The 13150-nt window shown below is 44.7% G+C and overlaps 1 protein-coding gene across 3 annotated transcripts in view; it reads right to left on the reverse strand.

The window, feature by feature from the left end:
• Nucleotides 1-878: 878 nt before the first annotated feature.
• The window catches only part of ZNF366 (zinc finger protein 366), a 66962-nt gene continuing 54690 nt past the window's right edge, over nucleotides 879-13150 (reverse strand). For all 3 annotated transcript variants that reach the window (XM_059175208.1, XM_059175207.1, XM_059175206.1), the window contains exons 4-5: nucleotides 6527-6701; nucleotides 879-4979 (exon numbers count right to left, since the gene is read on the reverse strand). In XM_059175208.1, the coding sequence (XP_059031191.1) occupies nucleotides 4420-4979; nucleotides 6527-6701 (735 nt within the window). In that variant the 3' untranslated portion in view covers nucleotides 879-4419. The remainder of the gene's footprint in view (nucleotides 4980-6526; nucleotides 6702-13150) is intronic.

The following is a 13150-nucleotide window of genomic DNA, read 5'->3' on the forward strand; positions in this document are numbered from 1 at the left end:
CCAAAGAAACCAACCCGGTACATGCTTTGGAGGCAATTTGTTTGAAGCAACTTATTTCACTCTGCTGAACCTCCATTTCTTCATCAGTAAAATGGAAATAACAACATTTGTCTCTTAGGGTTGTGTGAGGTTTGAATAAAATCAAGTGTGTGATCACCTGGCACCATGCATGGCATAGAACAGTGTATGATGTTTAAAAGTGAAGCACTCTCAGAATTGGGGACTTTCCTTGCCAACACAGCTTTGTGGGCTGAGAAGAAGAGCTGAGTGTTCTGTCTTCTGGCCACTTTGCTGGAGACAGTTAATGGTGAATTCTTACACAGCATGCACCATGAGCCAGGCACTTTTCAGGTGTCTTGCACAATTGACTCAGTTAACCTACAAACAACTTGGTGAGTAAGGTTCCTAATCCCATTTTACAGGTGAAGAAACAGAGGCACAGAGAGGTTCACAAACTGGTCAAAGATTGCAAGTAGGAGAGCTGGACTTTGGACCCAGGAAGCTGACACCAGAATTGGTGCTCATGTCCAGTATGGTACATGGCCTCTTGGTTCAACTTTATCCTACAAAGAACTTAACACAGAGGAAGGCCATCTTGTTGCTCACTTCCTACTTCCTCATAACACCCTTCCAGAACTAGTTTTTCTGAATGGGAAAGAAAAAGAGGATGAAGAAGGTGTCATCCCTCCTGCGGATTGTCTGAGGTTCATGAATCCTTTCTGAAGCCTTGAGACAGGGAGACTCCAAAATCTGTATATCCCTAGGGTTGAAGCTCCAAAAGGAACCACCCTGGCAAAAGGGATAAGGGCAGGAGTGAGACACTGATAATCGTAGCTTCCTTGCAAAATTTCAGGTATGTGCAAATAATTGACTCAGCCTTTTCAACATGTCTTTATTTGCTTAAATTAACAAAATATAGGTTACATGCTATTTTCAGGTAAACTGCTTTTTCACTGAAGCAGAAAGCGATATTCACAACTTGGGGTACTACATACTTGGAATTTTAGTATTTAAATAGCAAGCCAGAGTTCTGTACAAAATCAACATTTGGTGTAATGTTGTCCAAATATGTGAAGGATTTTTAAATGTTAGCTCTGTTACATTTTGTTCTAGCAAAGCAAAGATCAAGATTCAAAATGCAATGTTAATATTTTATTAAATGCCTTTCGGGCTTAATAAATACAGTATGCACATTGGACTTTCTCACGCAGCTACTCATATACAAATATTCCAGTTCCCCTTGTGGGGTTATGAACGATCAGCCTCAGTCTAATGGCCAATGGGGAGTCAAAATTTTTTTTTTTAAAGAAAGAATGGAAGGAATTAGAAGGCAAAAACAGGGAGGTAATCATAGGCCTGAAGAAAAAGGATAAAAGAAAAATACGCCACTTGGCTAGTCAGTTGGCTGTTTCAGAGTGACAGCAGTCAAAATCCTGGAGAGTGTTCGGTAGTGACCTATTTTCAGAGTGTCACAAGAAGGTGAATGTTATGCTGCTCTAGCCCTTAGAGAGCTGATAGCTTTGGATGGTTTTACCCTGAATTCTCTCGGGGTGATCCCCATGTGCTGTCCTTCAGGTTTGCATTATTATTATTCATTAGCCCAGTAGGCAAGGTTGGCCAACCCTTCCCTTCGCTCTGCACTTGTGCATGGGTGTTCATAGAATTCAGCACCCCAACTGGGATACTTTTGAGAGCTGAGGTGATGCTCTTAGTAATTATCCTGGGGCAGAGTTATAAACCAGGGTCGGTCCAGGCAAATCAGGATTTTGGCCACTCAATATTATACAAAACCAAGATTTAGCCTTAATTCTTACAAAGTCAGTGTATATTTACCATCGGGCTAGATCTAATTAAGTCTCTCATACCCAGAGTCAAGAACTAAAAACAGGCTTTATAATATACTTCCTCACACTTTTTAAATTACTTTTCTTAGACATCTTTTTTCTCCCTCAAAATGAAATTTTACTTGGAAGGCTAACATGAGAAACAGATGAAATGTGAGCCACTTTGAGTGCAATGGGTATGGGCGCTGAGAGTTTCTCCTTCTCCCCTAGCAGCTTTGGAGGGGCCTAAGAGAGACCTCTGGCTCCTCGATCCACAGTTTGGAAACCACCATTCTAGACCATACTCTCTCCATCTCAACATAAACTTGATCCTCGAACATTCTCACATGATTCATTTGGTTGGAGAAGACTAGAGTTTGGTAATCTAGATTTCCTGGTTCTGGCAAAGCATACCCAGAGCACCATGGAAGTCTGTCTTCAATTACTATAGGCTACTGAGAGAATGAACTTGTGACAGGACCCTGAGAGTTGGAGGCCTCACAGATGTTGCCAGCCTCCTGCATGATTTTACCAGAGGCACTAATGAGCTATATTAATAATGAACAGAAGGCAAGCCATGCCTCTGAGGACTTGGTACATTTTCCCGGCACAGAATTAGGTTTGTACCCACAGAAACCCACACTATTCCCTTCAGCATCCCTTTGTGGGAGCCTGATCTCAGGAGATGAGTGGGTAGGAAACCCAAACAGCTTTGGCACTTTGCGGTGGTGGTGAGGTTGAAAAGAAAGAGTTTTAGGCAAGGGGGCAAGAAATGTGTCAGGGATTGACAAAGCGCTCAGTGAGGGCAGGGGTGGGGGGTGGGGATGATTAGAAGTGGATGAGGCTCAGGGGGAACCTTGGCCAAGAGAAAAAGCTGGCATCCAGCCATCAGAGATGGGCCGGGTCTTCTCAAGGAATGTACTGGAACTTTAGGAGGAGAGAAAGCAACACAAGAAACAGTACCTAGCTCTATCAGTAAGAGTTGAAACTACTAACCAAGAGGCAGTTTTTACTTAGACACAGTACCAGAGGGTTACTGCTTATGGTCAGTCTGCGATGTCCCTTGACCCCTGCTTTACTTGGCAGCCGTGCCTAAGGAAAGCCTACAGCTGGGTTCGACCCACCCAGGACAGTCATCGCCACCTACTAGAATCATGATTCAAGCATCTAGGGAGAGATAACGAGTCACTGTAGGCTGGCTATGTATTTTTAAACATATTAGGTGACCATAAACATCACAGGCATCATCTTCTAATAAAAAGAGTGTGTGTTTCTACAGAGTGTGTATGTGTGTGTGTGTGTGTGTGCGCGCATGCACACATACGTGTGTCTGTGTCCTTGTGAGGCTCTTCCAGATCAGGTAAGAAGCCCTAAGCTAGCAGTATGATTTCAAGGTCTCCTGCTCTGTATTTTAATGAGTCTGAAGCCAGAAATACATATTTATGGAGTCCAAAGGAGGGGTCTTGGGAACCACCCTATTAGCCCAGTCAGTCTTTCTCCATCTTCCTGCACAGAAGAATCATTTGGGGAAGACTTTTAGAAAAGACCATAGCTGGGGATCCAGTCTAGGTCAAACTAAATCAGAATCTCAGAGGTTGAGGCCTCAGCATTGATATATATATTTGAAGTTCCCCTAGATGATTCTAACGTGCTGGCAGCATTGAGAACACAATCCAGCATCTCCCTTAGCAGTAATGAGCTGATGGCTATTCTGACAGTCTAAATAAGCAGCAGTTAGATGGCCAGGCTTCCTCCCCACACCCCTAGTTCAGTGCTGAGGAGAAATCCACTGCTCCTAAGGCGACAACTTCTGCAGTTACTTTATGGGGCCTAGGACCTCAGAGCAAGATCTCCAGGAGGGAGCTCTACTCAGGACACAAGAGGTTAGCCTGCAGGTGCTGACCACTTTGGGGGCCCCTGAAAATATGCTCCAAATGCCACATCTAATGAGCTGATGCCAAATGAGGCAGACCCAGGCAGGAATCTAAGTACTGCTGGTTTTCCATTAGCTAAAGTTTGTATTTTCTTGAACTTTCTCTCTTATATCTGCACCAATTACTTGAGAATATCCTCTTCAATACCTCACTCTCCTTGTCGTCTCTGGTATGTTGGCTTATTTAATAAAGGTGATTTTCATATATACAACTACTAACATTTTTATCTATCTAGAAAAAGATTATTACTTCCACACATTCAACTAAATCATCATTAATAAGGTAACATATCAAGCACCATATTTTTGCAACTAAAAGGAAATTTACCATGTATTGCATATTAGTCAAAGGAAAAGAGAATTTCTGAAAAGCACCTCAGCATCAGCTTGCAATTAGGTATCTAGAATATGGACAGTCTATTATAGAGGAGTTGTATAAAATAGCACTGAAGAGGACCCTGCATGGCTGTTAGAAACCAAGGGCCCAGGGAAAGACCTGAGAAGCATTTACATGACTGAGGATAAACCCCCAGTCATGTAGTCTTGAGCCATTTGTAAAGATTTGCACCATTCGCTGGTCTCCAGCAAATGACAGCTCATGCAGAAAGTTATATTTGAGCTGCCTAGTTCTCATTTTCCAAATGCAATTTTAAAACTGTCCACTTAGATACCTAAAAGCACTGCTTGTTTTTCCATTTTCCTCTCCAGTAATTCTTTTAAACTCTCATCTCGGTGTTTGAAGTACAAGTAATCAGAAAAGGAGGGCCCCCGCCGGGCACTCTGCAGAGCCCTGAGGCGGAGACACTCTTCTCTCCCAGCCAATTCTCTCTCCTGGCTGCCCTCTGCCCTGAGGCTGTCCTTGCTCCTCTCCTGGTGCTCTCCTTTTGGCTTGTCCTCCTCAGCCTCGGCCTCCTCCTCTTCCTCCTCCTCCTCGCAGGTGTCCTTGAGTGCCCTGGGAGCCTGCTCGGGCTGCACGGGTAGATTGTGGGGAGTGCAGGGCTGCCTGCTCTGGGGGGCCAGACCTGGGCTGTCTCCTCCCACCTCACAGCCGGTGTCCTCCTCCTCTTCCTCATGGCAGGAGCTGCCCCGGGCGCTCTCCCCATCTGACTGGAACACTGGCCCCTTCAGCCCACGCTTCTGGGAAAGGTCAAAGGGCTCCTCCTGCTCCAGACTCCTGAGTACTCCTGCCGTCTGGGCCAGGGCAATTCTCCCCCTTCCAAAACCTGTAATAAAAAGTAATATTCAGGCCCCAGGAAAAGCTGTGAAAATAGGTCATTGGATGGTACCCAGGGCCATTTAGTATAGTTTGATTTTACATTTTAAAAACAAATTCCCAGAGGCGCCTGGGAGGCTCTGTCGGTTAAGCATCCCATTCTTGATTTCAGCTCAGGTCATGAGTTCAAGCCGCACACTGGGCTCCATACTGAGTGTGGAGCCTACTTAAAAAAATTAAACTAGATTAAAATAAAATAAAAATAAATAAAAGTAAATTCCCAGTAAGACTGTGGACAGATGGGCCTTGTTACAGATGTAGTTTACATCAGTATAACTCCTTTAAGGTAAATTGGGCGACACGTGCCAAAAGCTTAAAATAAGCATAGCTTGACTTAGCAATTATACCATTGAGGACTGAAACTATGAAAATAGTCAGACAGGTGCACAAAATGCATAAGGATGTTCATCACCACATTTGCTGGAAGGATTTATGTCAAAATCTCAAACATTAGGTGATTCTGACATATTTTTCTTTTCACTTCTAATACATTTCTCATTATTTTCCATGAGCATATATTTTGCCATGAGAAAAAGATAAAATTGTAAGAAAGATATTATCATCTTGAAAAATATATATATATACCATTTGGGGCCAAGGAGGCCACTCCATAACCAGGCCCCTGAGCAGAAATAGGATAGAGAGGGCACAGAGAGATCCAAAGCCCCCGTGTCCAACCACGAGTATCCCTGCTGTTGGGCACAGCCCTGTGAAAGGCTCTCACTCTGAGTTTCATTTTGAGGGCCCTGCAGGGAGGGATTTTTCAGGAGCCAACAAACACATGGTAAGGCTCCGCCTGGTTTGATCTTGAAGGTCTCTGCTCCTGATAAGCCAGCAGCCAGGCCCTGAGGAGGAGGTGGGGACAATCAGGCGTCCAGGGTGGGGGCACAGAAAGGAGACAGAAGTCCAACTCAGCCTGCCTTATGATATTGTCAGGCAATGGAGATGTCTATAGCTTTGATCATATAAGGGGCACAGGGAGGATCTTTTTAATCTGACTCATGATTTTTGAGCCATTTCAAACACTAGAGTGAAAAAGTGCTAACACCTTTTGTAGATGAAAACATTAAAATTGTTGAAAGTCTGTTAACTTTCAAAGCATCTCTCTGATATATAGTGATGCTCTTTATTTTTCCAAAAGAATGACAGAGTCGTTAGGTGCCTTTTAGGATTTAAGACCCCAATTGGGGTAAGATACAGTGACCAGGTTAGGCTCTCAAATGGAGGACTGTCTAATAACAGTACTGACTGGCATCATTCTGATATTCCAATCTCTCCTCTATAATTCACTTCTATATATTACCTTCAGATAGTGGCACTGTATTTGTTATAGTCATATTGTAAGCCTCTTCCTTCTCTGCTGTGTCTTGAAAATTATGATCCCTTTTCAACAATAGGAATAGCCCCCCAAAATAAAGCCCCCTAAAACCAAATTCAGCTCCCTTTTGTTATCCACTGGTCTCAGCAGCCTTGGGTGCTTCCTGGAGGAGAGATTACCTTGAGAATGGAGGCCCCGCTCCATGACCCCATGCTTGACTTTCATGTGGCGTGTCAGGTTCCCCTTTAGGGTGAATTTGCTCGGACAGTAAAGACACTTGAAGGGTTTGCTGTCGGAGTGCAGGTGCATGTGACCCATGAGGTTGTGCATCCGGTTGAATTCCTTTCCACACAGCTGTCAGAAACAATGATGAGGGGAAGACAGGTCAGTTGTGGCAGTGGGCCCTGCCAGATAATCCCATACCCGGGCCTGAGTAAGGATGAACGTGCTTTGACTTTGTGGGGGATCCTGGCATTTGAAGTGACCTCCAAGTGAAAGGTCCCCAGTGACATCAGGGAGGGCGTGGATGGTGCCTAGGCTCAGAGGGGAAGCCAGTAGGGACGGACTCCTGAGATTGTGTCCCTATTACATTAAACATAAGGCAAAACTCGCAAACCTATTATAGCTTCATTTTGATGTAAGCTGTAGAAAAGTAGAAGGCCTGATCTGAAAAGCAAATCTCCAAGTATGCTTCACTTTAAGAGTAAGTATATGATTGCTTGTTTAATGCTTATGGAGTATTATAGCATGGAAGATACTGTCCCAAGTCCACTGTAGAGTATCACATCTAATTCCCACATCAGTCCCCTGAGTTGGGTACTGTTATCACTCCCATTTTGCAGACAGACAAACTGAGGGATGAAGGCACTTTGGCCAAGGCACACAGCTAATGGGTGCTGGAGCTGGGAACATGAACTAAGGCCACTAGCCACCAGAGGCCATATGGTCAAACACCACACCGTCCTGTGTCCCCTCAACATAACTTTTTTGTTAGACTGTATCGTGCAATGTCTTTCTAATTTTTTAATTGGCTTCTTGTGGGGACGGGTGTCAAAATTAGAAGAAACAAATAGAGACCTAAAGGAAGGAATGCGTCTTGTCTGTGCGGAGAGATTTGAAATACTGAAAATATTATCTCAGCTATACAAAAAGTAAATGTGTTTTATTTGTTCCTTTCTTTTTGTCCTTTTGTCATTTCTTTTTCCAGCAAAGTGCAGATATGTGTTGGGTTAGAACGGTGGTTCTCCAACTTCTTTTGTAAGAAGGGTTTGGAGAATCCGGCCCTTCCTTGGCTGTGCTGAGAAAAAGAGAAAGAAGGTTTTCTGTCTGTGCTAAGGCCAGAGTTAAGGGAGCAATGTTTCCCTTCCCTCTCCAACCTCGGAGGCCCATGTTGTGAGGGCACTGAGATGAGGGGAGAGATGGCTTGGAGAGAGGTCTTGGGGTACAGTGTCCCCTGAGCTGACCCCAGTTTTCCTTTCTCATGGAGAGATATTTTCAGGGACAGTGTTGTGGATTCTGAATGGCCTAGGAAGTAAGAGTTAAGCTGGCCCTGCAAAATGGGTAGACCTAACAGTGACCTTGGGAGGCCAACCGAAAAGAATGCTGGGTGGTAAGAGACAGCCAGCTGGGATGACAACTCTGTCGCAGACAATCCTCGCATGGATAATAACTAATTGGTTCTGTATTTGTAAATGATTCATATTTGGGGGTTTTAAGTACTTTTTTCCCTTTTAACATCCTTACTGGCAAGAATGAATTTGACATACTGGTGTCCCACGCTCGGTATTCAGTGCATCTGCACACCACATTCATGGGGAAAAGGTGACCCAAGAGGGAAACGGCTGGGAGTGTTGGTCTCATTTTAATGTCCCGGGGAGAAGCCCTACATGTGGGATGGACACTTGCTTTCTTTTATTCTTAGTAGAGACGATCTGGTAAGATGAATCAATCTGTGACTCAGCTTGGCACGTGTGTGGAAGTTCTGGTACAGTACTGTTTATTAGCTTAGCTTAGTTTATCTAGTTCTCCCTCCTGGCTAGGGAGGAAAGCAAGCTTTAAGTCTAGAGATTCTGTATTAGGAATTTCCACTCATGAATCTTTTTAGAAAAAAGTTTATCTCCTTTGGTTTGTGGGATGGTTCCTGATTATTTGGGGTGAGGTTGCAGCAAAAGATCTGAAAACAGCACAAGCCCTGTGTGGTTAAGCATAAGACACATAGGAGGAAATGAGCAGGAGGCTGCAAGATTAGACTACTCTACTAGTCCAAGCTTGAATGGGTCTCATGCTAGTTTAATCCAGACAAAATTGAAGAGATGGGTGCCTTCTGGACTTGGCTCCTATAAAGGGGAGATTCTGCATTTAGTTACTATCTCTAGTTGCTAAGGTATTCGAAGCTGGACTTGTCTGAAAGGGTTTTTATAAAGGAGATGGAATTTTAGCCTAACCTTGAGGAATGTATAGGGTGCTGTTTGTTTTTGTGTTCATACAGAATAAAATCTCTTCATTATTTTCAGGGACTTTATTCAGCCTTAAATTACAGGCAACACAGTGATCACCGTTGTGATAATGACCAACTATTTGTTGTTGCCACAGCTACTGTGACTTGAAGGTCAGAGGAATAATGCAGTTCATCTACTCTGAGGTCCCACTTCCCTTCCCATTCCCCAACCCAACCCACTCCCACCCCAACACACAGAGGTATGCACACACCAGAATGGCTACTGATAAGTAATTTCCACATTCTTTCTTAGCTTTAAACAAGCCATGTTTTATGATCCTTTAACATAGCACAATGTGTTTCTACCATAATGCTTTTCTGACTCAATTCATTCACTCCTAAACATCGTGGGACATTTTTAGTGGTACAACAGTATATCAGGACATTAAAGTGATATTGTCCCCTGAACTCAAAGCATATGGTTTTGGGGAAGATCCACAGTGGGGGATGGGATGACTGGTCAGCTTTATTATCTGAGAGTGACTGGTAGAGGAGACTTATTTCTGTGCTGTTGGTAAAGTTAACCATTTACATACAGAGTTACCCTTCATGGTTTATGGTAGTCTTTCAGGCCCACCAATGGAAAGCTTTTGCAGGGTTGAAGGAGGGTGTCTCAACTCATAAAGATGTCTGGGACACTAAAGGAGCTCTAGGCTATTTTCTGAAATGCAAGGGGTACCTTCCTTTTCTTTGTGGTCAGCCTCAGGATCAAGCACAGAGTCATCCACACAATAACACTTAATAAATACCTAAGTATTTAGTTGCAGGAAGAAGCAAACAAGTCAGGAAAGTATCACTACCCCATGCAAAAATTCCAAAAAGCAGCCATCACCAAATCTCTTCCTTTCTCCCACTAAAATGCGTATAAGCCCTATACACACTAGTTCACAAACCAGAATCCCTAGGGGGAGAAGGATAGATAGGGATGAGTACTCAGGACCTGAGATACTAGACACTATTCACACCTCTGTGGTAGAAACCTTTAGCTTCTTCCTTTCAACTTCTGACCCTTCCACAAAACCCTTTGGTCCTTGTCCAGAATATCTGGCCTCTTTTCCTTTCTCAGAAGACCATCCTCCCATGACAATAGATGATTGTAGAAGGTACTTTATGTCTGTGAAATTCAGAGTCCCCTTATTCCCTGTTAGTGAAAAGAGGCCAGAGAAAATGAACTGGGTGAATTGAAGATGGCACCCTTGGGTGGGGTTTGAGATGTGAGCTCCAAGAAGAGTCATTACAGTAGAGAAGGGGAAGTAGACGGGAAGAAAGAAGAAGAGTCGGGGAGGATCACCAAAATGCTAGTTTCTTCTCCTGGGAAATGCAGTCAGTCTATGTCTAGGCCCCTTATAATCATGAGATATGTGGCTAAGAGCTTACCCACGTCAAGACTTGCTGAATCATCTCCTGCCAAGGTCTGTGGGGGATTAAATTAGGGCGGCTGTCAGGAAGCTCCTGGAATGGTGAAGTCTCAGATTTCATGGTGCAGGTGGTCATTTCAATGGGTCTGTCCCTCCTGAACCCTCGGTTGCTCTAATGAAGGGTATTCATGTGCCTCTGATCTCAAATCTCAGCTTTTTCATCAAAGACCCACTTTTATGCTTACTTTTTAAATGGAGGGGGACCTCAACATTTAATAGAAAATTGGAACAAATGTTTTGAACTGTCCTTTAAAAGTGGGTTGCATGAATCATTAGGTTTGGAAATAGCAGAGCAGAGAGGTGATAGTGAGACCACAGAAGGAGAGAGAACTTGCTCCATTTTCTCTTCTGTAAAATGTCAATGACCATAATGGTTTCTTATGAAGATTGTTGTAAGGATCAAATGAGATAATTCATGTAAAGGGCTTGCTAAACAGTAAATATTAGCATCATTAACATGTACATAGTAGCCTCTCACATTCTGGAAATCGAGAGATCTTTAGAGAGAAGAGTGTTTTTTGTTGGTTGTTGTTTTTTTTTTTTTTTTTAAGATTTTATTTATTTGACAGACAGAGATTACAAGTGGGCAGAGAGGCAGGCAGAGAGAGGAGGAAGCAGGCTCCCCACTGAGCAGAGAGCCTGATGTGGGGCTCGATCCCAGGACCCTGGGATCATGACCTGAGCGGAAGGCGGAGGCTTTAGCCACCCAGGTGCCCCAAGAAGAGTGTTTTTTAAACTAATTATTTGGAGGAAATATTAACAGGAGGATGAAGTAAGGAGTCCTTTGAGTAAATAGTCGCCAGGTCACTTGAGGCATACAGAAATGGAAGGAGCTGTGTCTGACACTGCACTGAGAAATGTGGTTGGAAAGAGAAGATTCATCCTGAATTGCAGCCTTTGGGAGAGCCCTTTCTGTGGCTCCCCAATCCTCAGCCCTTTTAATAACTGGCTGATGCCCAGCTCACTTATTCAGATTTTGGCCTCCTCATACCCCTTCCCTCCCTGTCCAGGGCCTGGAGGCACCTCAGGCCACTTCCCGTGAGCTGCAGTGACAATGTGGACAGCCAGCGACACCAAGAAGCCGGCTGCGTGCAGAGACGAGGTGATGGCAGCAGGCTGCCCTGGGCCAGAGGCCCACAGAGCCAAGAAGAGGCACACCACTTCGTGCCAACCAGCTACTCTGAGCCTGAGGACTGAGATGCACCAGGAAGCCTGTGTTTTCCTATTCTAAGAGAAAAGGTCAAAGAGCCGAAGCCTGCAGCCGAGGAGAATGGCCTCTGCTCAGCTGCCCTTCCCTTACATTCTTCTCTCTCTCTCTCTTTTAATAAGAAGGGTGTTCCTTTCCTCAAAGGGAGAGAGAGGGAGGGAGGGAGAGAGAGACTGTAAACTGTCCAAAAGGACCGTGAGAAAACAGGAAGCTTTGAAAAGTACAAGAGAAAGCAAGATGAAATCTATTTGCAGGCGGGCCCCTGGGGACATGTGAGGCATTGTGAAGCAGGCAGTTCATACAGCTATATCCTTCCTTCTGCTGAGGAGGGCTGTGCTGCCAAAAGGCTGCTATCTGGTCACTGCCTTAACCCTCTCCATGCCAGTCTGAGAGCCCTGACCCAAAGTTCTGGGCCCCTAAATGCCCCCCACTGGTTTGTCCCCCACAGGGCCTCCAAGAGCTGGAATGGGAAGCAGAGCCATGGTGGCAAAGGCAGTGGGGACCCTTTCCAAGGAGACCTCCTCCTCTTCTATCAACTCTGCCCTCCACCTTCAGGCCTCTGCCTCAGATGAGGCTGCAGATGACCTGGTGACTCATAACTTAGGCAGCTCCCGGCTTCACCCATCTCAGAGGAGAATTTGTCCCGGAAACTCTGGATGGCTGCTTTTCCTGGACAGGTTTCCCAAAGACGGCAGCTGGTTCTTTGCTATTATGGAGTGTGGCTGCTACAAGGATAGCATCCCGATCAACCCCTGCGTGCTTACGCAGAATCTGGGAAGCATATTTGTGAAACATGGCTCAAGTCTACAGGCGCAGGTCTTTGGAACTACTCCAGCTGGCTCCAAGAAGCAGGGAGTCCAAAAGTGAAGCCAATAGCAAAAGAGCCCAGAAGGGCAGTAATTTTTTTTTTTTTAAGGAAAAAAAAAAAAAGAAATATAGAATGGAAAATCTTTCCTCTCCTCTGATTTTCCATCCCATTGTTAATGCTTAATCCCACAGTGAGCGAATGTTTCGCTTGCTGTGGACAGCTGTGTCCACTGAGCATGGGGCCAGAGAGAGCCAGGCCAGGTTACAACAGGGGCTGGACTTCTAGGTTAGCCAGGATTTTTAGTGGTGAGAAACCCAAGAGAGTAGAATCTGTTACTTAAACAATCTCCCCTTTTTACAAGGTTTTGGGTCAAAGAGATAAAGCTAATTCTTGGAGCATGATTGGAGCAAGGTCTGCCTCTTTTTCCAGCCATGCCAATCATGAAAAGGGACTATCTCCTCCTTGTTACCCATGAGAAATGTTGGGTTTCGTTTTCTGGGTCTCTTCTCCAACATCACTATGCAGTCAGCCAGCCACCCATCTCTGACTGGCTGTGAATTTTGTAGTGATGAGCACATGGCCCTCCAGCACGTGGCAGACACCATCTTGAGATGACCCAGTCCTCCAGTGGGATCTGGAGCTAGTTTACAAACACACAGAGCCCTGTCACATACTCTAGAAACTCAGACATGTGCTGAAATTCCTTTGAAATGAAGAAAGGTGATGACACAAAGAGGATACCAACCAGGGGAGCACTTGGCAGGAACATGGGACAGGGAGATGGGGAAAGGGAGATGCTTCTGACACTTTCCTGGAGGTAGAAGGCTCTTCAGTGAGGTGACTGACACCTGTTCTTGTTTCAGAGATGTCTAA

This window comes from Mustela lutreola, chromosome 5 (genome assembly GCF_030435805.1).
Source record: "Mustela lutreola isolate mMusLut2 chromosome 5, mMusLut2.pri, whole genome shotgun sequence".
In the NCBI taxonomy this organism is placed as follows: domain Eukaryota; kingdom Metazoa; phylum Chordata; class Mammalia; order Carnivora; family Mustelidae; genus Mustela; species Mustela lutreola.